The sequence below is a fragment of the Schistocerca cancellata genome, chromosome 4 (genome assembly GCF_023864275.1).
Source record: "Schistocerca cancellata isolate TAMUIC-IGC-003103 chromosome 4, iqSchCanc2.1, whole genome shotgun sequence".
NCBI lineage: Eukaryota > Metazoa > Arthropoda > Insecta > Orthoptera > Acrididae > Schistocerca > Schistocerca cancellata.
This window is the reverse complement of record NC_064629.1, coordinates 51780356-51808024: the sequence shown is the minus strand read 5'-3', so window position 1 is coordinate 51808024 and position 27669 is coordinate 51780356. Positions and strand designations below refer to the sequence as shown.

At 43.2% G+C, this 27669-nt stretch overlaps 1 protein-coding gene across 1 annotated transcript in view; it reads right to left on the bottom strand.

Moving 5' to 3' along the window:
• Positions 1-12935: 12935 nt before the first annotated feature.
• The window catches only part of LOC126184401 (uncharacterized), a 232352-nt gene continuing 217618 nt past the window's right edge, over positions 12936-27669 (bottom strand). The window contains exon 3 of the mRNA XM_049926783.1: positions 12936-13320. Coding sequence (XP_049782740.1) covers positions 13112-13320 — 209 coding nt within the window. The 3' untranslated portion in view covers positions 12936-13111. The remainder of the gene's footprint in view (positions 13321-27669) is intronic.

Here is a 27669-nt window from a genome sequence, read left to right as displayed (position 1 = left end):
TTTCAGACTTAACGCAGGACGGCGTGAGTTGACGCGTGCCCTATTCGGCCCCTTCATAATAACACTGTGTCGGCACTTCTGTCGACACACATAACATTGAGTTTCAGAGAAACCGTGGCTATCCACAGTGATGAAGCTTAGCTGTCCACCTGTCCACTGAGTTCCAACATAAGGCTCGCCATATGCGTGGCTTGGGGGTCGCGGTACTTACAAGGGAACCTCCCCATCGCACCCCCCTCAGATTTAGTTATAAGTTGGCACAATGGATAGGCCTTGAAAAACTGAACACAAATCAGTCGAGAAAACAGGAAGAAGTTGTGTGGAACTATGAAAAAATAAGCAAAATATACAAACTGGGTCGTCCATGGGTAAGATAAGCCATATTAAGTGCAATGTGAGGCGAGGAGCGCCGTGGTCCCGTGGTTAGCGTGAACAGCTGCGAAATGTGAGGTCCTTGGTTCAAATCTGCCCTCCACTGAAAATTTTGCTTTCTTTATTTTCGCAAAGTTATGATCTGTCCGTTCGTTCATTGAGGTCTGTGTTCACTGTAATAAGTTTAGTGTCTGTGTTTTGCGACCGCACCGCAAAACCGTGTGATTAGTTGACGAAAGGACGTGCCTCTCCAATGGGAACCCAAAACATTTGATCGCAAGGTCATAGGTCAACCGATTCCTCCACAGGAAAACACGCCTGATATTTTGTATACGACACTGGTGACAGCATGTGCGTCACATGACAGGAATATGTTGTCGACCCACCTAACTAGTACACTTGGCGAATGGGTGAAAAGTTTCTTCTACCTTGCCCGATTTAGGTTTTCTTGTGGATGTAATAATCACTCCAAAAAAAGTGATGAAAACATAAGAGTTTTTCACATAAACTGAAAATAAAAAGTTAAAATTTTCGGTCGAGGGAAGATTTGAACCAAGGACCTCTCGTTCCGCAGCGGTTCACGCTAACCACGTGACCACGGAGTTCCGCGCCTTACATTGCCCTTAATATTGCATATCGTTCGCATGGACGACCCAGTTTGTATATTTTGCTTATTTTTTCATAGTTCCACACAACTTCTTCCTGTTTTCTCGATCGATCTGTGTTCAGTTTTTCAAGGCCTATCCACTGTGCCAACTTATAACTAAATCCGAGGGGGTGCGATGGGGATGTTCCCTTGTTAGGAAAATTTCACTGCTGCAGTGAGCTGGTGTCTAGCCAGCCTCCACCCTCTGAGGAACTTTGGCCGACAGACTACAAGCTGTGTACGATGTCTGGCGCGAGGTCGGATGAGTTGAGCGTGGGCGCAAGCTCGCAGTCCCTCGGTCTCTTGCACGGTGCGCACGGTGCAGGCCCGACCGCCGCCGGCGCGCCGTAAGGCACGCAATTTCGCACCAGGGTCTATCGCTTTCTGGTCGGGCGTGCCACCGATAGGGCTCACACGGGGTAGTGATGCGTCATACATAGCCTCTCCTTCCCAAGTGGCTCTTTCCGCCTCGCCTTCCCGTGGTGCCAGACGTTAAGCTCGGCATTTTCCGGGCCCGCCCGGATGTGCCTTGCGTCAGAATGGAGAGATGTGACCCAACCTGAAGCAAAAGCGAAGGGTGCGTGGCACAGGGGGAGCTGTGTCCAGGGACCTAACATCTGTCCCTTGGGGGGAGGGGGAGGGTTGAAATTGGTTCAAATGGCTCTGAGCACTACGGGACTTAACAGCGGAGGTCATCAGTCCCCTAGAACTTAGAACTACTTAAACCTAACTAACCTAAGGACATCACAAACATCCATGCGCGAGGCAGGATTCGAACCTGCGACCGTAGCGATCGCGCGGTTCCAGACTGAAGCGCCTAGAACCGCTCGCCCACTCCGACCGGCTGGGGAGGGTTGAGCGGGGCTGCTAGGCTCCTCTGCGCTAGCCGGCTGCTGCTCCTCTCCCTCGCTGCACAGAGCACAGAACACCAGCTGCTCTGCAACCTCGTTTGTCGGCACGGGATCTCGACACGAGTCGGCTAGGACGCTTCGCCGCGCCCGTGGGTAACCGAGGCGTGTTCTGCCAAACCCAGGAGGTGGTGACATTGCCTGGGCCAGGTTAGCTGAGTCCAGACGGCTGAACGACTGGGTGACCGGCCCACCACCTGAGTAGGAGTGGGTCCCTGGCCGAGAGATGGAAGCTCGGGCTAGCAGGTGGTGGAGGACGAGAAGTACATCAGCTTCTCCAGAGTGAAGGGTATACTTGCGGAGGCGCGCTGAGTGAAATCTTCGACGACGGGGCCACCGAGAGGGACCAGTACGTTGGCGACGGCGTGCTGAACCCGGCAGCTCGGGAGTGCCCTCGGCCTAGGGGAGAGGCTGGTGGGCGAGCTGCATGCGTCCCTCCCCCCCCCTCCCCCCTCCCCCCCCCCCTCCCCAGTGTCAGAGGTGCCGGTCCGGGGCAGGAGACGGGTTCCCACCTTTTTATCACTTGTTAATACATGATGGCTCACATAGAAATGAGGGATGCAAATGCACCTTCACGAACATTTATGATCTTTCATCCCTCTCCACAGGACGAGTTGGCACAGGCGACAGACGAGAATGTGTTAAATAGGCAGACTAGGATCACGTTGCTCTTGGAGCAGAACATCAAAAACAGCTAAATGAGTGAAACGGCTGTAACGACCATTAAAAACGAGTTGGCGGCATGGGCTATTGCCAATGCCAAACTGTAAGACCGCGTTGAAGAACTCGAAAAAGAGAATGATAGATTACGGAAAAAACCGACGAAGACCTGGGCGGGTGTGGTCGCGCAAGCGCCACCCTAGCCACAAACCACAAAGGACACGATTGCGAAAGTGACCAACCGGCCAGACACGGCGGTCTTTCTTAGGTCCCTGCCTGGCCAGGACATTAAAAAAGTACAGGAAATATTCACAACAATTGTGAATCCAGTAAAAGATAAAATTAAGATTAATAAGATCGAACCTGGAGACAACGTTGTAATCGTAGATGTGGCAACTGAGAAGGACCAAGAAAAGCTACTGAATAACCAAAAGTTATGCAAAGTGGTTAAATGTGAACCACCCACGAAACAAAATCCTCTAGTTATTCTGTATGACGTACCCACTGTAATGAAAGATGAGCTATGTGGAAGAAAGTCATGACAAACTCTATATTGGTTTTGACGCGGTCAACGTCAGGAACTACCTCGTGGTACCTCGGTGCCATAACTGTGGTGACCTGGACCAAATTCTCAAGCGCTGCAGCAGGGGGTCGCCTTGCTCCAAGTGCGGTGAGGAAAATCACACACGCAAAAGACTGCAAGACAGCAGGGGTATGCATTCGACGCAAGGAGCGACGGAAAAGCCAGTACAATGCAAAACGAAAATAATACACTCCTGGAAATGGAAAAAAGAACACATTGACACCGGTGTGTCAGACCCACCATACTTGCTCCGGACACTGCGAGAGGGCTGTACAAGCAATGATCACACGCACGGCACAGCGGACACACCAGGAACCGCGGTGTTGGCCGTCGAATGGCGCTAGCTGCGCAGCATTTGTGCACCGCCGCCGTCAGTGTCAGCCAGTTTGCCGTGGCATACGGAGCTCCATCGCAGTCTTTAACACTGGTAGCATGCCGCGACAGCGTGGACGTGAACCGTATGTGCAGTTGACGGACTTTGAGCGAGGGCGTATAGTGGGCATGCGGGAGGCCGGGTGGACGTACCGCCGAATTGCTCAACACGTGGGGCGTGAGGTCTCCACAGTACATCGATGTTGTCGCCAGTGGTCAGCGGAAGGTGCACGTGCCCGTCGACCTGGGACCGGACCGCAGCGACGCACGGATGCACGCCAAGACCGTAGGATCCTACGCAGTGCCGTAGGGGACCGCACCGCCACTTCCCAGCAAATTAGGGACACTGTTGCTCCTGGGGTATCGGCGAGGACCATTCGCAACCGTCTCCATGAAGCTGGGCTACGGTCCCGCACACCGTTAGGCCGTCTTCCGCTCACGCCCCAACATCGTGCAGCCCGCCTCCAGTGGTGTCGCGACAGGCGTGAATGGAGGGACGAATGGAGACGTGTCGTCTTCAGCGATGAGAGTCGCTTCTGCCTTGGTGCCAATGATGGTCGTATGCGTGTTTGGCGCCGTGCAGGTGAGCGCCACAATCAGGACTGCATACGACCGAGGCACACAGGGCCAACACCCGGCATCATGGTGTGGGGAGCGATCTCCTACACTGGCCGTACACCACTGGTGATCGTCGAGGGGACACTGAATAGTGCACGGTACATCCAAACCGTCATCGAACCCATCGTTCTACCATTCCTAGACCGGCAAGGGAACTTGCTGTTCCAACAGGACAATGCACGTCCGCATGTATCCCGTGCCACCCAACGTGCTCTAGAAGGTGTAAGTCAACTACCCTGGCCAGCAAGATCTCCGGATCTGTCCCCCATTGAGCATGTTTGGGACTGGATGAAGCGTCGTCTCACGCGGTCTGCACGTCCAGCACGAACGCTGGTCCAACTGAGGCGCCAGGTGGAAATGGCATGGCAAGCCGTTCCACAGGACTACATCCAGCATCTCTACGATCGTCTCCATGGGAGAATAGCAGCCTGCATTGCTGCGAAAGGTGGATATACACTGTACTAGTGCCGACATTGTGCATGCTCTGTTGCCTGTGTCTATGTGCCTGTGGTTCTGTCAGTGTGATCATGTGATGTGTCTGACTCCAGTAATGTGTCAATAAAGTTTCCCCTTCCTGGGACAATGAATTCACGGTGTTCTTATTTCAATTTCCAGGAGTGTATATAAAACAGTCCAACAAAGAAAATTAGACACTTTTTTGTACGTCACGATTACAAGGTAACAAATTAAAACAAAGAGGAAATCGATATTTTAGACTCTATCCCGAGGAAAAAAGAGCTCAGCTTCAGGCTTGTTTAAGTAACAGCTTTATACCATTAAAAATTTATTTATTAAGTAATTGCAACTGTTAATTAAGAATGAAACCACCATCAAAAGATAGGTGTTTGAAAATTTCTAACTCTACCGAATATTAAATCTAAAGCCTTTCCTCTCTATATGCAGGATACTGACGTCATGAACTTTTTTATGCATCTGTCCGCAGCTCGTGGTCGTGCGGTAGCGTTCTCGCTTCCCGCGCCCGGGTTCGATTCCCGGCGGGGTCAGGGATTTTCTCTGCCTCGTGATGACTGGGTGTTGTGTGATGTGCTTAGGTTAAGTTAGGTTTAAGTAGTTCCAAATTCTAGGGGACTGATGACCATAGATGTTAAGTCCCATAGTGCTCAGAGCCATTTATGCTTATGGCCTCTAATTAATAAATGATCGGAAAAAGACGAATGATACTTGTTGGCGCCTTTTTTCCTAAGGGATTTCTTTGTATCTACCAGAAATTGCCGTTATATGCTTGTCGCATCTTACAAGTATTGTCTTTTCATTTCTTACAAAAAAAATGCGTAACACGTAAATATGTATACCTGCGTTCCTGTGAATGATTCTGGTGAAAAGACATACTTTGGTTGTCAAAGAACGGTGATAGTATGTCATAGTCACCCAATAAACGAGGCTTACCAACATCATCACCACTAGCACTACCATATTCATGCTATAGTCGACCATGATAATCGGACTGAAGAGGGGATGCACAGACCGACGTATTTATATCCACCGTCGGTATGTGAGGTCCAAGTTCTGGAACTCGATTCACATCTCAACATTCTTAGCTGCTTAGCACTACTGATAGTGCAGTGTATTCAGTATTGACAGCTGTCCACATACGACTTATTTCGGGAACTCGATCTCGTCGTAGCGTTCACACGTGCACTATCGCACCCCAAGTGCCCTGGCTGGGGGCGCAGTTGGCCAGCAGTGTTCGTTCTGCACACATCGCGCGTGCTCAGGCCTGACAACTCAGAAGACTATTGTTAAAACACTCCACATCTGTCTTGCTGTACGCTACTAGCTCTTCCATACCACTCTTTTGCAGAGTTTACGTGTAGAATTTTAAGTTAACAATTTTGACAGACGAATTACCGTTAAAAGCTGTTATTCCGTCGCTTTTAAACTCTGGAGATGGTTATTATTTTGCTGGGTGTGCAATATCTTGTCTGGCACATTTTAGATGCAACGAACCATCCTTTTTAAAAAATGGATCCAGATGTGAACTGAGCTTTATAAATAGATTATTCGTGTATTCCCTGATGCAATAAACAGTATCTATTCAGACATTTTCGATCCAACGTACGGCTAGTTACCGTTACAACACTATGTGATCAAAATTATCCGGACACCTGGCTGAAAATGACTTACAAGTTAGTGGCGCCCTCCATCGGTAATCCTGGAATTCAGTATGGCGTTGGCCCACCCTTAGCCTTGATGACAGTTTCCACTCTCGCAGGCATACGTTCAATCAGGTGCTGGAAAGTTTCTTGGGGAATGGCAGCCCATTCTTCACGGAGTGCTGCACTGAGGAGAGGTATCAATGTCGGTCGGTGAGGCCTGGCACGAAGTTGGCGTTCCGAAACATCTCAAAGGTGTTCTATAGGATTCAGGTCAAGACCCTGTGCAGGCCAGTCTATTACAGGGATGTTATTGTCGTGTAACCACTTGGCCACAGGCCGTGCATTATTAACAGGTGCTCGATCGTTTTGAAAGATGCAATTGCCATTCCCAAATTGCTCTTCAACAGTGGGGAACAAGAACGTGCTTAAAACATCGATGTAGGCCTGTGCTATGATAGTGCCATGCAGAACAGTAAGGGGTGCAAGCACCATACATGAAAACCACGACCACACTACCGCCTCCGAATTTTAGTGTTGGCACTACAGACGCAGGCAGATGTCGTTCAGCGGGCATTCGCCATACCCAATCGCTGCCATCAGATCGCCATATTGTGTACCGTGATTCGTCACTCCACACAACTTTTTTCCACTGTTCAATCGTCCAATGTTTAGGCTCCTTACACCAAGCGAGGCGTCGTTTGGCATTTACCGACGTGATGAGTGGCTTATGAGCAGCCGCTCGACCACGAAATCCAAGTTTTTTCACGTGCCGCCTAACTGTCATAGTACTTTCAGTGGATCCTGATGCAGTTTGAAATTCCTGTGTGATGGTCCGGATAGATGTCTGCCTATTACACATTACGACCCTCTTCAACTGTCGGCGGCCTCCGTCAGTCAACAGACGAGATCGGCCTGTTCGCTTTTGTGCTGTACGTGTCCCTTCACGTTTCCACTTCACTATCACATGAGAAACAGTGGATCTAGAGATGTTTAGGAGTGTGGAAATATCGCTACAGACGTATGACACAAGTGACAGCCAATCACCTGACCACGTTCGAAGTCCGTGAGTTCCGCGGAGCGCCCCCTGCTCTCTCACGATGTCTAATGACTACTGAGGTCTCTGATATGGAGTACCTGGCAGTAGGTGGCAGCACAATCCACCTAATATGAAAAACCTATTATTGGGGGTGTCCGGATACTTTTTGTGGTGTCTCCGCCAGACACCACACTTGCTAGGTGGTAGCCTTTAAATCGGCCGCGGTCCGTTAATATACGTCGGACCCGCGTGTCGCCACTATCAGTGATTGCAGACCGAGCGCCGCCACACGGCAGGTCTAGAGAGACTTCCTAGCACTCGCCCCAGTGGTACAGCCGACTTTGATAGCGATGGTTCACTGACAAATTACGCTCTCATTTGCCGAGACGATAGTTAGCATAGCCTTCAGCTACGTCATTTGCTCGACCTAGCAAGGCGCCATTACCAGTTACTATTGATGCTGTAAAACACGTACCGCCAAGAGCGATGTTCACCTATTATGGATTAAAGTTAAGTATTCTACCAGTTACCTCCTTTTTTCTGAAGTCTAAAATCCGTGTCCTGTTCCAGACCTCACGCCAGCCTGCGTGAGCTTAAACACGTGCCTTTCGGCTTCCTTATAGTGGGTTGGCTGTCTTGCCAATCCACAACACTTTTGATCACATAGTCTATTTACAGTAATTGCTAATATCTCTCTGCGTTTAAATCACTATATAGCAGGAAATAGTGCAGGTAATCGACTTCCTAAAATCTGTTGCATGTTGAATTCGGGAATCCCATGCGTTGGTCAAGGGGCAGCTGTCTGGATGTGTGGTGAATTGAGATAGAGAGGGGGACACCTCGCAAAATGCCCTCAGTATAGTGCTGGCCAGCTGCGTGGCATCTTGGTGCTATGTGTTAAGATGTGCTGCTGACACATAAGTGGATGCAGGATTTGTGTTATTCCAGTATTCAAACGAAAAAAAATTATTATAAAATGACGTTGCTCTTACCCACCTGGAACAGCATCTACAGTGGGTAGCACAGCAGGCAGTTTTTAATGGGTGAGGTGATCGTGATGTCGGCAGTGCATGTCCTATGCATTTGATGTGGGTATCACATGACAGGGAGAATCACATTGTAGATACATGAAACTTATTTTTCTGTATATATTGCTTTACTGCATGAGAATGTAAAAATTGGGCAGCTGTCATGCTTTGTAGTGCTTACAGATAACATGTATACCCTTGAAAGGTCTCTGTTGGATTCCTTTCATGTTAATTTCTTAAATCTGTTGTCATTTACGGCATAAATTCCTCTTCTAAATTTATTGTGGCGTTTCTATCTGGGAGGAGACTGAGTAGTGGAACGTGTTACTTTTACACATAAACAAGAACGATCTGTCACACTACTACACTTTAAAACACAGTTTATATGTAATTCATGTCACACAGTCTCATACAGAACCTACATCCGCTTTCTTTTATATACTGTATACGATAAGATACTGTCATCCCCCTTCCCTTCTGTGTGAGAGGATGAATGAGCAAATGTATTTCTAGTTGCATGCTTGAGGGTAGCAGACAAGCCTGTTTGCTAGAGAACAGTAGGACCAACGTCGGAACAGGTAGCTACACTTTCTAAAAGCAAAGAGGTTTCTATCCTTAGTATGGTCCTGTCCGTCCCTTGTCATGTTGGTATAGGAAGCTGCCCCTCTGGCCACTTCCGTTTGTATTGGGGAGCCACCCTCAGGAAGGGACCAAGTCAGTCTGTCCGTGGCGAGCGTCTGAAGTGGTAAGATCTCCGGCTAAGCGCGTGTCTGCTAAGTCCGTAGGACAATGGATTTCTTAAGTTCAGCCTAACTGAAAATTTAATCACCTTTATTTCAGGTTTAGCTCTAAAATATCTAATGTTATCTTAAATTGCAACGCAGTGTGATTTGAGTGTACAGTTCAGAATATATTCCGGTAGTTGCTTTGTCACTACTTTGTGAGTAAAGTGGAACCACGTGTTGATCAGTAACTCTAACTAGCATCATCAGTCTTCAATGCGAATGTGCGTGAGATTATAACGTCTCGTCTTGACAATATTTTTCAATATAGCACCTTTTCTTTATGTTCAACCCACGTGGGGTGTACTTTGTGAGATCAGTACCACGTGCTTATACAATTGTTTGACCCATCAGGTTAATAGTAAGACGATAGTAACCAGTTCAAGGTTTTTCTTTTGTAAATTGCTTTTCGATCTAATTTATTTTAATTATCAAAATTATTGTGGAGTTACACGCTTTGTGTAAACCAAGTTGACCACGTGAAGCATGTGGTGTAATCATCAAAGTAGCCCTCAGCTATTCTTTTTGGGAAGATTTCACAGAGAGTTAGTATGAATTTAGTATACCAGTGTGTGGTAATTACATGACGGACAGGATTGTGCTACGAACGTAACTTCTTTGGGTGAAAATTGAATCGGTTGGTTGCGGTTAATTTCCTCTTGCATATGTTTCAACGTTCTTCGTGTGTTATTTTGTGAATGCAGTGTTGTATGCAGTCTCCCAATCTTGGCTCCATATTTGATGAATTCCATAAGATTACAAACTCACATTTTCCACAATCCTAAATAAGGCACCAGTTTAGTTATGAATCAAATTTAATATGCTGAAATTTCAATGATCAATGTTAAAATAAATTTCCAAATATAAACTGATTTATTTCTTTTTATTTAAATTCTCTTTTTTATGTATATATCACCGGTTGTCATATGACTATTAAAAGATTATAATTAATGTTAGTCTGGTTGGGAATTTGGTAAGCTAGACTGGATACCTGGTGAAACAGTTGCGCAGTAATGCAAGGTTAACTTTCCCAGACAGCTCACAGCTTTTAACCCGCTTTTATTGTCTATCAGTACCGCTTACACCACAAAATAAAGCAACAACGTTATATCCTTTGATGAATAGTAAAAATTTGTCTTTCTGCATAGTGGGGAAAGTGCCCCCAATCATGTTAAAGGCAGTCATGCAAATATTCAAAATGAGATGTCTTATCTTACCGTCAGTTTCTTTATGCTTGCAGTTTTGGCCTATTTCAATACTTTTTACAGCTGGCCATAGTTGACAAGGACTACAACTGGACATGTGTTTTTTCGGTTCACCCACAGTGCAGTAGTGCTGTATATTCTTTGTGTGTACAGGGTAAATGTTGTATCTATAAATTGGAGAATAGATCAGCTGTATGCTGTAATTAAAATTATACATAGGCAGATAATAGCGCGCGTTTAATACACTGATTCTTTTCCTTGAGACCCACGAACCGATTCGACCAGTAGAAGGAATGTCCTGACAATTTGGGTCTTGTAAAAGTACTTAGTCGATGCTTTTAGCGGTCACAGACTCGACAGAAATGCATGTGTGTAGGGAGAGGCTGAGACTTGCACAAATGCGAGGTCAGTCGAGTATTTAATGTAGATAAGCAAGAAGGCAGTGCAAGACACGTTTCAATCTTGTACTTAGAATGGAAATTTATGTAAAAATCAGGAACAGTTACATAAATTACGGAAATAGCTAGTACTCTGCTGCTAAATGTGTTGATTAAGATATGAGACTTTGAGGCAGCCATTAATTATATTGATACTGGCTAGCAATTTCAGGTGGGCTAGCACTCTGTCACACACACACACACACACACACACACACACACACATATACACACACAAACAAACAATTCGCCTTGAGGAATACATTTATTTTTTATATTATATTTTTTCTGCTGAATTTACCATGCAGTCTCAAAGTATCTTACCTCATCATTTTCTTAATTGTGCTTCTAATGGTCTCAGTACAGTAATTTACAAAAACTCATGTAACTAGAACAATAATGAAAAATTAATTTCTTATGGCAAATACGCCCATCCTAAACATCTCGCATCAAAGAAGAAACCTATAATGGAGAGCTAATTGTCTAAGAACAGTGGAGCCCTACAGCTATTGGCTGAGAGAAACAGTACAAAATTGTAGGCAGGTAGATGATAGCATGCATTTGACACACTGATTCTTTTTCTTAAGTGCTAAGAAATAACTCTTCTTGATGGTATTGTGTCGGTCCATAGTTAGCACTTTTAGCAATTGTCACATGGTAGGAATGCATTTGTGTAGGGATGGCAAAAATGCAAGCTGCTTAATAAAGATAATACGATGAACAAATACTCTAACATACGTGATCGCTAATGCATATTCACAGCATCTGAATATTTAATGTAAATGCGTTACACAGTCTCGATATTTGTGGAGTGCCTACAGAAAAAGTCCAATGCTATTCTGATAGATACAAAAGGTATTAATTATGCAAATATTGGCTACCCCCCTTTTATGTTCAGTCACACACAATTCGCCAAGAAGACCGAATTTTTTTGTAGAATCCACACATACACCATAATGTCTTGTTGTATTGTACATTATTATTTACCACCATTTTGCAGAATATGCTGTGGCATCACATACACTGTAGTGTCAAAGAATGTCACTCAGCTACTTTTTTAACTCTGCCTCTCATTACAGAACAGATGGATGGCACCATACCAGCGCTCATTAATGATGGCAATCAAATATTTTTTTAATGTAAACGCTCACCTGGAAGAATGGATGTATTTACACATCTACCAATTCTTTTTTGGGTTGGTGCATCTGCATTTTGGTTTACTTTACGATTTTTATAATTTCTTACAAACTGACGATTTTATATCCATTTTTCCCAATTTCCAGATTTGGTATCACTTGGCTAACATTTTACAGTCTCTGTTATGACATCATTATTTTATACTGTTGAAGTATCTTATCATGGCATATGTACAACTTATGTATAGCATATGTATGGTGTTTGTATGATGTATACATTGAGTATTTGTGGCGTAATTGATGCGTATGCATGACGTAATTGTGGTATATACACTGGCATAACCTGTTGCGCTGACGTAATGCTGCCATTACGACTATGTTACACCATTGTGATGCCATGTATACATCACATAAGCCATGTATATGTCATTTGATTCCATAAGATCGTTTGGTTACTTTTGTGCAAAAAAGATTAATTTTGTAAAAACAAAAACCTGAGTACTGAACTAGAATGCAGAGCATATTGGTCAAAAGAAGTGGGGGTTCCTTCATCTTCATTATTAATAAAATACACTAATTTTAAAGACTGTACTATGACATCATATTTTGTACTGTCTAAGTATACTACTGTGGGGATGGTTTCTAACTATGTGTGTTAAGTGTCAATAGAAAGAGAATTTACAATATGATCACTGTACTCTATACCAATTACCAGCATGTAGTGGTAAATTATAATGCAGACTCCAAAAAAAGATGTACAGGAGTACAGGCAGTGGCCATGTCAGCAGTATTGAAACTATACATAAAGAAAGTGTTTTCATAAACTGAAAGTTTGTGTCTTGCTTCCAATAACCCGGAACTTAATTTGTTAAACTGTAGTTTCAACTGCTCACACACAGGTTCACCAGTAAGTAGCAACATATATTTTTAAAAACACTAAGTAGCTGGATAGGACATGAGGAAGATAACACAATTTTTTTGTATGAATATGTATTTTTGATTTATTTACAAATATAAATTTATTTACAACCGTTGTTAAGTAGCACAGTATTCCATGAAGAGTTGTTTTCTACAGGCCTTAATTTCAACCTCTATTTCATAAAGTTCAAACACAGACATTGGACTACCATTCATGAGCTCAAAAATGGTTCAAATGGCTCTAAGCATCATGGGACTTAACATCTGAGATCATCAGTCCCTTAGACTTAGAGCTACTTAAACCTAACTAACCTAAGGACATCACATATATCCATGCCCGAGGCAGGATTCGAACCTGCTACCGTAGCAGCAGCACGGTTCCAGACTGAAGCGCCTAGAACCGCTCGGCTACAGCAGGACATGTTGGGAGGACGTCCTGTGGATAATGGCCACTGCTGTTGCTCCTGCTGAGGTTCAGGCAGGGATACTTGTGTGTCTTCGTCTGTAACAATAATTACAAAGCCCTAAGTATAGAGAAACACACCGCACATAATAATAATAATAATAATTAGAGATAGATGAATACTTTTACTGATAATTTTCTTTTTCCCAGCTGACTGCTGCTGCTGCTGGCAGCATTTATTACTGGACCAGGTACAGACATAAAATTAGAGTGTACAGGCAACCGAATTGTAAAACTTAAAATTACTCTAAGGGTGGGGGGCCAAGCTTGCATGCCATTGGTGGCACATAGGCCATGCAGTGGAAAGTCATTGACCATGGGGGAGGAGGGGGAGGGGAAGGGGAGGAAATTATGTAAATGTTGATCTCATGGTATGAGCACAATACTGATGTCAGTGTTTTAGTAAAGCTGATGCTGACTTCAGCAGTTTCTGGAACGCTGATGCTGAGGTCAGCAACTTTTGGGCTCATACTGCCAGTGATCCTCTACTTATATTACCCCCTCTATGGAGAGGACTCAGCCTCTCAGGTCTTCCTTAGGACTGGTTCTCCACTGTGTGTTGCGTATATAACACAGGTTTCCCTTCCAAAACATCTGACAGTACAATTTACAATGTTCAGAGTCTGCATCTGACTTCAACCCTTACATCATAAATGCCTCCTTACACTGTTTAGTTGCTTACATCTACCCAACTCAACAGTCATTTAGTTCTTCTAGAACTTTCATCACTTTGTGCTTCTACACTCCATCCATTGTGTCAAAACATATGCCCTTGACAATTTGCAAATACTCACTGCTTACTGCAGGGCCTTATATCCTCTTAAATTCTATCAGATGCAGTTTGTTTTACAACACGATATTCATTTTTACGCTCTAGCAAAAATTACTGGAGGATTGTTCTGCTGAGCAGCCCACCACCTGAAATAGATGAAGAGGTAGAGTCACTATGGCGCTAAATATTGCAACAATCAAGGTCATGGTTCGTCATTGTTGCCCTTCCTGCTATTTTTTAACATGCTGCATTAACTGCTCCAAGAGATTTACCCCTCTTGTGTCTATGTTAAATGCTTAAGAGAATGGATCAGGTCTGGTTTCCATGTATGGTTCAGAAAGGTTAGGTTCTGCTTAGGGAATATCTACATTGGCTCATCCGCCAATACAGCTGTGGCTGCATTATGTTCAAGTGAGTAACTCTTATCATTATGGCTGGTATGTGGGAAGCTGGCCCTGTTATGTTACATGCTGTCACGTTAATCAAGAACCACTATCTTTCAGATTCAACCATCTCATTCCCATGACCCTTCCTTGCTCATAGCAGCTCAATACTACTACCACACTGTGATACACAGAATAAATCCAATGTAGACCTGCTCGCTGGAAAGGTGGCCTAGGTCATACGATATCGCTTGGACATGCTGCCCCCTGATTTGCCCATCAATATCTGCGCTGAACGTGGGATCATGCTCGTGTGAATCAAACAATTTGGCCATACTGTAACTTTTCCCCTCTGGCATTGGGCGTTGTCACAGCTGTGTCTCTATGATTCCTGCATGATTGTCTCCCTCTTCAAACATCAGCACACACTAACAGCTCCCAATTTCACCATATAGGAGTGTACGGCGTAATACTTAAAATGTGCATGACTGTCCGACATCAGGATCCTAACCAGAATGCTCAATTGTGCCTAGTCCTTCCTCACTTCCACTGATGCCATACGATAATATAAAGACAAGTTCTGCCCACTCGGCTCCCGTATCAATCCTAGGTCTTGAAACTTGATTGGTAACTCTTTTTTTAACTTGTGTATATTTGTAATTATTGTTTGTCCTGCTGATAGACGTACGGAAATATGTGACGTTGCTTCTCTGAAAATAATAGAATTCTGACTGAGAACAAAAAGAAACAGAAATTAAAGACTCTTCCTACAAATCATAAAGAAATCAATTCTCAAGTATTTGACTACGAGTTTTAAAATATTCTGTAACAATTTCTAACAACTGTTTTGCAATGCTCCTGTACGCAATGGACAACTTACCTCGTATTGCCGCTGCAACTGTGTGATCAGCAACATGCTAAAAATGTTTCAAAAGCAATACTGTGATCCATGCATGGTCATAATAATTGCAACATTGGTCAACTAGCCTCAAACGATATAAATAAAATGAAAGAAACTTTAATTTACTATATTCGCAAAATAGATTATTTAAACACTTACAGACGTTACACAGACTTTAATTACTCCGCAACGTCTATACTCAATAAACAGGTCTCTAGCCACAACAAAGATACGAATATTACTCTCAATGTATGCATACACAAATCTGGCAAAATCCCTCCAGTGCGCACACAAGCGACAGCTACGTGCAACAAGAAGGCAAATTACCAAAAATCCTCAATTAATACAAAAGTCTCCTCCGGCGCTACTAGCAGGCTGCGACCTCTCATGTCGCGCGGCTTCTCTCCACCACAGGCTGCGTCCGACCACTTCCGATTCCTCTCAACAACTGTTCGCTCGCTACTACTCGAGATAATAATATCTCAGACTCAGAGTTTGTGTATGCACATCACAGCAGAATCGTTGCCCAACATTGCAAAGAAGTATTAACGTCCAACTTTCAGTCTGGCGGAAGTTTTCCCCGCACTTTTATGAACACATGCTGTTTTCATCAACATACCGTATACTGTTCTGGGGACAACAAGACGAGACTCAGCTGCCCGTGTAACACATGATGAATAGCCTATTGCAAGCTCATCTTCTTTTAAGATGTCAGGTAATTTCAACTCACAGTTACAGGCTCTATGCTCAATAAAACTATTAGAGAGGACTGACACTGACTGTGATGCAGAATTTAATGGCAGCTAGATGCATGAAGTCATTTGAGGTGGAGGTTCTGAGCGCTTGTGTTGTCGGCCAATCATGTCGCGATGGCCAGAGGCAAAAAATTTTTATGACTGCGACAGACTAAGGGAGTGACAGTTTTTCCTGGACGAGGCGAAGTACATTCCACTGTTTCAACAGGGTTCCTCATGTTGTTTTCTGGGAAACTTCCTGTAAGATTGGTATCAGCTTTCACCGGAATCGGCGAAATGGCGTGACGGTATAGGACGCCGCACATTGGATGGCTGAGACAGCTGTGGCGTTTTTTCGAAGTCACGTAGTTGCATGAGCCACACTGTTTCTCACACGGGCGCAAAATAACAGTGTGCTGACTGGGATGTTGACCGTGGGGTCAGGAAACGAAACAGCAGGTGCCTGTTCGATGCCGAAATGTTTTAGGATTGGAGGAACAGTTTTTCCCATCTTATGGAGGGAGATTGTAAGGCACATAAAGCGAACTGTGACTGGCGCAGGAGTGCTTTACCAGCCTTCAATTGGGGGGTTTACCTTTTTGGTGCAAACCCCAAGTGCAGCTTTCGCGGCTTGAACGTAATGAGTGATAGCTGGGATTTTATCACGAATAGTCAATGGAGTGGTCGATTCACTCTTGGAGAAGGGATTTGGTTTTGAACTCGGAGCCTGGGGGCGAAGTTGGAGCCGAACGAGAGCAGGAGACGGATGTCCACCGCTCGACACCTAGGTGCACTGGGCATCACATCTACATGTACAGGGTGAGCATTTCGCAGCACTGGCACTAGGAATATTTAGAGTGATATTCCCTTACTTCAATGTGTGTTAACAGCAGCAACAGTCGCTGTCCGATTTAAGGGCATTCTGTAAGTTTGTTTCAGGTTCAAAATGGCTCTGAGCACTATGGGACTTAACATCGGAGGTCATCAGTCCCCGAGAACTTAGAACTACTTAAACCTAACTAACCTAAGGACATCACACACATCCATGCCCGAGGCAGGAATCTAACCTGCGACCGTAGCAGTCGCGCGGTTCCAGACTGAAGCGACTAGAACCGCTCGGCTACAACGGCCGGCGTTTGTTTCAGGGAACAGTTCACACTGTCATTCACATTTAGCACAAATAATTCCCATTATCCATTTTTTAAAGTGAGAGTTAGAGTCTAGGCATGAACCATCAGTTTTGTCAACTGTGTACCAGAACATGTCACTTTATGAACAAGAGGAAGAATATAATCGACGTGTTATGTTGAGCTGTGTTCCATTTGATTCATGTCTTTTAGAAATAAATTTGCCATAATATTTAATTCTAGCAGTTCTTCAAGTAGACACGATCTTTTGATAGCCATTATTAATTTTAGTTATCTATGTAAGAATGATAGGAGTCATCTTGGGATAAATATACAATTTGTCGATTTCACATTCACAACACATGGCCATATTTCTTGTCATTCGCGTTTAAAATCTGTTGCATATAATTTTTACTGTAGTGTCACTGAAGGGGTGGTTCTGTGTTTCAGATATATTGAAAGGCAGAAGTTCATTAGAGGTTCCCACATAGCTGCCCACCAGAGAGACATTTTGTATAAATTGTAGTACCCTGCCAGGGTTTAGATTTTTTCCGGAACTTTTGTGATATAGTCAGACCATTATTGTTGAATGAATCTTGTGTAGAATAATTGTTTGGCATGATCGACTTTTGCTTAATAAACTTAATTTGCAGACTGATATTTAATCGCATACGGCAGGATTGTGAATTTGTTCCATGGCAACTGTAGTGATTGACACGAATTTTTTACTAACCTATGTTCTCTTTTTCTTTAAGTGAATAAGTTCTGTATGTGTCGGCTTGTGGTTTCTGCAACATGTGTTGTGTTGTTTATGGCCTCAGTACCAGCATTGTTCTTTCGGAAGGTTTATATATATATATGCCAATACAAGGGAGATTTTGTTTTGTTGCTACGCAGTATTTTCATTGAGTTGATAATAATGATACGTCAGAACGTCACATTGATGACAGCAAGGAACATAGCACGGTTAGAACGTGAGGAGAGTCGAAATGGAGATTTCGGTATGGATCAATTGCATAACAGGAAGGCAGACGAATTCGGGGATGAACTGATCAACTTCCGTGCAGAAAAATCAGGCCAAGGTGGTGGCAGTATGGAGAAGGCAGCACTACATTGCAGGGAATTGTCCGGAGTATTCGATGACAGTAAGAATAAAGTGGGATTACGTTGATAACATGTAGAAGCAGTAGTCATCATCCAAAACGCGATGACAAGAGGGAGTGAGAGATCGGTTTCGGCACCAGAGCGACATAGTATAGTAAGGCCAAGTGCATTTATTCCAGAATTTGCAAAAAGAAAGAGTACACAGATGTGATTCTCGCATTTTTAAAACAAGTGGAAGAGAAAAGGCAGAAGGCAAAGTAGAATAGGCATAAAGAAAGTAAAGAAAATAAAGAACTTTTAAACAGGTAGAAAAAAAGACAGTAATTTGTTAGGAAACTGGAACAAAACATAATAGACATTAACGATGAGATTCGAAAATTCACCAGACATCAATAGAATCCTAAACATGACAACTGACGCAGTGGTAGCTCATATCGATGCCTTTCGAACAAGGGAAGAGGCGCTAGTCGCGAACAAACACGTGAGACAAGCAAAATATGCGGTTTGTCAAACGAAGCAGGTGCTAGGTACAGTACAGGAGCTTGGACAGAAAACTGTAAAAGAAACACAGGAAAAGATATCCCAAAATTCGGAAAGGGTAAGTCAGTTGAAACAGGAACATGAAGAACTCACGAAGAAACAGTTGGAGGACAACGATCGCAGAAAACGAATGAAGCAGGAAGACAATATGGAAATATCACATTCAGATACAACGGAACCAATGCATATCATAGAATCACCACGGTGTTACTCGGCCACTGCATGCCCACTGCAAGTAAACGCGCCATGGGTCATGAGCCGTGACTCAGGGTCCGAAGCATTGTATAATTGAGTACCAATATGCAGATGTGTATCACACATTAGTGCGGAAAATAGTGCAAGAATATGTAGTAACCACTCGTGTAATTATGTTGCACACCACAGTAAAGAAATTAGTATTTCAGAAGCAAGAGAACGACGATAGTAAACAATAATATGGGATTCCACCAGAAACGTTTCATGTCTGTTTATAACTTTCAACACTGCCAGGACAGTGGTAATACTTTGCACTCCAAACCTTCGATTGCACAGTTTGATAGGCCATGTCTCCTTCCTGCCCATTAAGATATAAACTGGAATTCATCTGTGGACACATGGAGGGTTCAGTCATGGAAAAAGTGCCTGGTGTTGCAGACACCTACAGAACATACCAAAAATTTAGGGATGCGTTCCTCGCCAGTTACTGATTATCAAAGATGCGGGACAGCCTAACGCAGGAGATAATGATGTGCTGAGACTTCGAACCATTGGGATTCAAGAGCCCTGTGAAACTATTCGAATCCCTTGTCAAGAAGAACCTGTTTCTGGTTGAACCATGTATTAACAATGAAATTCTTCGTTTCTGTTACATGAAACTGCCGTTCAGTTACCAGCAAATTCTCGCAGGGAGCGGCAGAGACGATACTGAAGTATTTAAAAGAATTCTCCGTGAACTAGAGTTTGCCTGCGAAATGCATACCGCACGAGAGAAGAGGAGGAATTGTAGCGGAAATTTCTGCAAATTGAAGAACAGAAATAATGAAAGAGGGAGTAATAATAATAATAATAATAATAGGCCCATGGAGGCCCGGGAAAAGAATAGGCCTCCGGTATGTTCTGCCAGTAGCAAAAAGCGACGAAAAGAACAAACCACTAATAGGGCTAACCCCCCCTTTAGGGGAATTAGTTGGTTCAGGACAGAACTAATGAAGCCTCGGACAAGCGCTGTCATGGTCGGGGACGACGCTTGAACCCTATTCCCCATCCACAATGGTAACGACACTGCTAGCCACACGGCAAATGATTTAAATCCAAATAGAGGTGTTTTCCAGGATATGCTTCCTGCAACCACTCTAGAAGGAAAACAAAGACAGAGGATGAGTTGGTCAGATGAAGTTAACCGACACCTCATGTTCTGTTATTACCAAACAACAAACTAAGGAACCAACACAACTGGATACAGATCACAAGTATACACAAAGTTTATTACCAGATACCCAGAATTAAAATTTTTAACAGAACAACGACTAGCTGATCAGATCTGTGTAATAATAAAAAATAACAGGATACCACAGTCAGAATTAGAAAACATCAAACAACATGTACAACAAATACTGGAACAAAATAATGTGCAATCAGAAGAAGAAGAAAATACAGTAACGGACTCAAACATCCCAGAGCAAACAAACAAAGAACAACAAGCATCAATTAAACAATCAGAGGAAAACGAAATCTTAAGACAGACACCAGAACAAGCACAAATAGAACACGAAGTGACACACATGTTAGATATAGAAGAAAAATTTCAGCTGATATATATAGAATACAAAGACACAAATACAGACATTAGACCATTCTTGCATAGACCCCCAAATAACCCACAAGTCGAAACAACAATAACAACTATAAACACAATCATACACAACAAAATAAATGAAAATACAACTATGGAAGAGTTACAACTACTGGTTTATATAGGACCACTCACTACACTAAATATACACACTAGGCAGAGATCAGAACCAACCAGCACACAGAAGAAACCCACAAAACCAGCATGACAACACAGGCTACAGATCAGAATAGAAAAACTGAGAAAAGACATCGGACAGCTAACACAATTTATAAGAAATGAAATATCAGACAAAAAACGAAAAAGGTTAGGTAAAAACTCGCAACAAGAAGCGATAGAGCAATTCGATGAAAAGAAGCAGAAATTGCAAGCATTGGCCAAACGGCTTAGAAGATACAAAAAAAGTGAAAATAGAAGGAAACAAAACCAAACATTCAACACAAACCAAAAGAAATTTTATCAGACAATAGATAACACACACATTAAAATAGACAATCCACCAAACATAACAGACATAGAACACTTCTGGAGCAACATATGGCCAAACTCGGTACAACATAACAGACATGCACGAGGGATACAAGCAGAAAAAGACACAAACAAAATGATACCACAAATGCCTGAAGTGATAATTTTGCAACATGAAGTTACCCAAGCAATTAATTCTACGCACAATTTGAAAGCCCCTGGAAAAGATAAAACAGCAAATTTCTGGCTAAAGAAGTTCACCTCAACACATTCACATCTCACTAAATTATTTAACAGTTACATTGCAGACCCATACACATTCCCTGATACACTTACACGAGGAATAACTTACCTGAAACCTAAAGATCAAGCAGACAAAACAAACCCAGCAAAATATCGCCCCATAACATGCCTACCAACAATATACAAAGTATTAACTTCAGCCATTACACAGAAATTAACAACACATACAACACAGAACAAAATTATAAATGAAGAACAATAAGGCTGTTGCAAAGGAGCACGAGGATGTAAAGAGCAACTGATAATAGATCCAGAGGTGACATATCAAGCTAAAACTAAATAAAGGTCGCTACACTACGCATACATTGATTACCAAAAAGCTTTTGATAGTGTACCCCACTCATGGTTACTACAAATATTGGAAATATACAAAGTAGATCCTAAATTGATACAGTTCCTAAACATAGTAATGAAAAATTGGAAAACTACACTTAATATACAAACAAATTCAAATAATATCACATCACAGCCAATACAGATTAAGCGTGGAATATACCAGGGAGACTCTTTAAGTCCCTTCTGGTTTTGCCTTGCTCTGTACCCACTATCTGACATGCTAAATAATACAAATTATGGATATAATACCAACAGAAAATCACACATTTGCTATACATGGATGATCTAAAACTACTGGCAGCAACAAATCAACAACTCAACCAGTTACTAAAGATAACAGAAGTATTCAGCAATGATATAAATATGGCTTTTGGAACAGAAATGTAAGAAAAATAGCATAGTCAAGGGAAAACACACTAACAAAGAAGATTACATATTGTATAACCACAGCGACTGCATAGAAGCGATGGAAAGAACAGATGACCATAAATATCTAGGATACAGACAAAAATTAGGAATATATAATACAAATATCAAAGAGGAACTAAAAGAAAAATATGGACAAAGACTAACGAAAACACTGAAAACAGAATTGACAGCAGGAAACAAGACAAAAGCTATAAATACTTATGCTATACCAATATTGACCTACTCATTTGGAGTAGTGAAATGGAGTAACACAGACCTAGAAGCATTCAATACACTTACACGTTCACAATGCCACAAATATAGAATACATCACATACATTCAGCAACAGAAAGATTCACATTAAGCAGAAAGGAAGGAGGAAGGGGATTTATAGACATAAAAAACCTACATTATGGACAGGTAGACAATTTAAGAAAATTCTTTATAGAACGGGCAGAAACTAGCAAAATACACAAAGCAGTCACTCATATAAATACATCGGCTACACCATTGCAATTTCATAACCACTTCTACAACCCTTTAGATCACATAACATCAACAGATACAAAGAAAGTAAATTGGAAAAAGAAAACACTAGAGGGCAAGCACCCGTATCATCTAACACAGCTACACATCGATCAAGACGAATCCAACATATGGCTAAGGAAAGGCAATGTATACAGTGAGATGGAAGGATTCATGATTGCAATACAGGATCAAACAATAAACACCAGATATTGCAGCAAGCATATTATTGAAGATCCCAATACCACAATAGATAAATGCAGAGTTTGCAAACAACAAATAGAAACAGTAGATCACATCACAAGTGGATGTACAATACTAGCAAATACAGAATACACCAGAAGACATGACAATGTAGCAAAAATAATACATCAACAACTTGCCATACAACATAAACTAATAAAACAACACGTTCCCACATACAAGTATGCACCACAAAATGTACTGGAGAATGATGAATACAAATTATACTGGAACAGAACCATTATAACAGATAAAACAACACCACATAACAAACCTGACATCATACTCACCAATGAAAAGAAGAAATTAACACAACTAATCGAAATATCCATACCCAGTACAACAAATATACAGAAGAAAACAGGAGAAAAAATTGAAAAATAAATCCAACTGGCTGAGGAAGTCAAGGACATGTGGCATCATGATAAAGTTGACATTATACCAATTATACTATCAACTACAGGAGTCATACCACACAATATCCACCAGTACATCAACGCAATACAGCTACATCCAAATGTATATATACAACTACAGAAATCTGTAATTATTGATACATGTTCAATTACCCGAAAGTTCCTAAATGCAATGTAATATATACCGTACAGTTAAAAGGAAGTCACATTTGATCAAGGTCCGCATCACTTTCCATTTTTAACCAGACATAACGTCTGAGAAAGGAAAGAAATATTAATAGAAATGAATAGTTGGAAGGCCATGGTTACGGTACGCCTCTCAGATAATCGGAATAAGTGGAACAATTTTCATGGTGGATATAGCAACGGGCTTTCCGAAAGAATTTGGAGAAAACTAGATAGGAGAGAACAAGAAGTTGAAATTGTGGAGGTGTGTGCTCCGAATCCAGCAGTCGAACATGGTAATTGATGCATTGTCAGTGATTGAAAGGATAGATATTCAAATTAGATTAGGGATAATTTGTTTAAGTTCACATTGTTGTCGTATAAGAAATTAATGTAGTGCGTGGTTATTTTTCACCAGTACTTTTTGTTATCCCAGGGTTGCAATAATTATTGTGCCATTCACCTCTCAAGAATCGTAGTGTGATGTGTATCTTTACACTTGCTCGAATTACGATCACTGCATTGAGAAGGTAAGTGATAGAATGTGCTACAGATTCAAACGGAGCAACTTCGTAAAAAATCATTAGTGACACGATTAAGAAGAGAGGTGTTCCCCTGTCTTCTGTGGTTTTTTGTCTGATAGAATCTGAGTGTTTATCATCATACTTTGGAGTATTCGTGTTGTTGTCTTTCCTAAACTTGGTCATCTATTCGCTTGTTGTTGGCATTGTTGGTGTTCGTGTATGTTACTATAATTTGCCACTCCAGAGCTGCGTGTTCCATTGTGTTTCCACTGGAGTTTGTATTGTGTCCACAGAGTGGTTGGGTGTCTGACTCAATCTCAGCTCTTGAGATTGGTCCACACTAGTGTAGCATGGGGACTCCTTCGTTGAGTGTATCTTCCGAGCCCCCCCCCCCCCCCCCCCCCCCCGTCCCAGTACATCTGGGAGGCTGTTGGGTTCTTTTCGGGGAGGCTCATTTGATAATGTGGACAGTGCCAGTCATTTGTAGAGGCGATGCATCAAGCAGCGTCAAATGACTGGTTAGATCAGAAGTAAGGATCTTACAAACGACACCAGGAATGAGAGGAGTTTATATCTTTGTGTACTAACGATCGGAAGAGACATGAGCATATCGCATTATAATTTTGCATGTGAGAGAAACTGTATCAGGTCATTACCGCACAACCATGAGTTTCAGAGAGACAAATTAAGTAATGAGTCATACTGAAGTAGATCATGTTTGTTATGAACCACCACGTGATTGAGCCCAGACAACTGCCGTGCAAAACCAAGCCCATCGTCAACTGGTTCATCTAGCCCCACACAAGACATGAATACCCAGGGTTAAAAGGTATGAAAACATTTAAAATCTCAAAAGTTTTAGTCAGCAGCAATACGTTTGGTGTGAATATATTGTACGTTTACGTCAACTTGACGCTAGATTATAAAATTTAGGTATCAGTGTTGGTGTTTTGTGTATGTCCACAGGTTGTGGCGCTGTTAACCGATTGTACATGCCACCACAGTGAAATACACTCCTGGAAATGGGAAAAAGAACACATTGACACCGGTGTGTCAGACCCACCATACTTGCTCCGGACACTGCGAGAGGGCTGTACAAGCAATGATCACACGCACGGCACAGCGGACACACCAGGAACCGCGGTGTTGGCCGTCGAATGGCGCTAGCTGCGCAGCATTTGTGCACCGCCGCCGTCAGTGTCAGCCAGTTTGCCGTGTCATACGGAGCTCCATCGCAGTCCTTAACACTGGTAGCATGCCGCGACAGCGTGGACGTGAACCGTATGTGCTGTTGACGGACTTTGAGCGAGGGCGTATAGTGGGCATGCGGGAGGCCGGGTGGACGTACCGCCGAATTGCTCAACACGTGGGGCGTGAGGTCTCCACAGTACATCGATGTTGTCGCCAGTGGTCGGCGGAAGGTGCACGTGTCCGTCGACCTGGGACCGGACCGCAGCGACGCACGGATGCACGCCAAGACTGTAGGATCCTACGCAGTGCCGTAGGGGACCGCACCACCACTTCCCAGCAAATTAGGGACACTGTTGCACCTGGGGTATCGGCGAGGACCATTCGCAACCGTCTCCATGAAGCTGGGCTACGGTCCCGCACACCGTTAGGCCGTCTTCCGCTCACGCCCCAACATCGTGCAGCCCGCCTCCAGTGGTGTCGCGACAGGCGTGAATGGAGGGACGAATGGAGACGTGTCGTCTTCAGCGATGAGAGTCGCTTCTGCCTTGGTGCCAATGATGGTCGTATGCGTGTTTGGCGCCGTGCAGGTGAGCGCCACAATCAGGACTGCATACGACCGAGGCACACAGGGCCAACACCCGGCATCATGGTGTGGGGAGCCATCTCCTACACTGGCCGTACACCACTGGTGATCGTCGAGGGGACACTGAATAGTGCACGGTACATCCAAACCGTCATCGAACCCATCGTTCTACCATTCCTAGACCGGCAAGGGAACTTGCTGTTCCAACAGGACAATGCATGTCCGCATGTATCCTGTGCCACCCAACGTGCTCTAGAAGGTGTAAGTCAACTACCCTGGCCAGCAAGATCTCCGGATCTGTCCCCCATTGAGCATGTTTGGGACTGGATGAAGCGTCGTCTCACGTGGTCTGCACGTCCAGCACGAACGCTGGTCCAACTGAGGCGCCAGGTGGAAATGGCATGGCAAGCCGTTCCACAGGACTACATCCAGCATCTCTACGATCGTCTCCATGGGAGAATAGCAGCTTGCATTGCTGCGAAAGGTGGATATACACTGCACTAGTGCCGACATTGTGCATGCTCTGTTGCCTGTGTCTATGTGCCTGTGGTTCTGTCAGTGTGATCATGTGATGTATCTGACCCCAGGAATGTGTCAATAAAGTTTCCCCTTCCTGGGACAATGAATTCACGGTGTTCTTATTTCAATTTCCAGGAGTGTATATCCATAGAGGATCCGTGCAGATACGCCGTAGTGTCGTAACTATAATTTCACATTTGGTTCGTGTATATTACAATAAGAGAACTGTTACTTAATGATGGAGGGAATAGTTAAATATAAGCTTAAGAAGCAACTAGTTGTAGGAGATGCACGTTACTGGGGTGTAGGCGCGTTGCCGGAAGATAAGATGTTGGGATGTGGTAGTTTCCATGTATAGCACTATGGTTATATTTCTCTGTAATCAACATCTGCAAATTCCATCTTGATGATCGAGTACCAGTGACTTGTTACCTTCAACCAGGCTGTAGCCAAACGCAGTTCTGTGCCATGAGATTACCTGCAACACGCATTTACATTTTTTTCCCAAGCGTGGACCATGCAAATGGAACCGATCAGGACCAACTTATATGAATTGGTATTTGAATAGCGACAACATGCGTGTTCTGTTACTCCTTTCTTCTTTCTGAAAGTATCTTGCTCATCACACCGCCACGTTTAACGCACTGTCAACCATCTGAGCCTTCACAACAAAGCAGGTCAACTGCAAGATGCACGTAAGAGACAGAATCGTATCAGAAAACAATTTAGTGGAGCCAGTACAACTGTAAACTGTCATAATTACCAATCCATCAAACTGGGCTGCCAACACGTTTTGTCCCATGCTGCCTTTGACAGTAACGAAGTATGTCTGGTACTGCCAGAGACAAAACTGCAAGGAGATCCTTGCCATTGCCCACCAAGCCTCTAACAATAAACCTACGCAACAACTGCAACCAAGAGTCTCCACTAAACTTAAAGTGAGTGTCATGTGCAATGTAATGTGAAGTCGCAAGACACTTTCAGTGCTATGATTACGAATCCTGAGACAGTCACTTCTCACCTCACTCAAATGTCATCAGAAAATCTTCGACTAAAACTGTGAACATTCATATGTAACAATCGTACTTTTCTGTACTGTCTTATTCTTATTCTTAATGCTGTAACAATTTACACTGTTCTTAGGTTTGCACAGGATGACCGCACTTGATACATATGCTCTGCGTATTCATTTTGTTGACTATGTCTCCACTGACATCATACATTCGTTGTGTTGTTCTCATGAGCATTTAATATTTGCATTTAACGTACATACATTTATTAAGGTACTCGTTTCAAAGTTAATATTCTATTTTT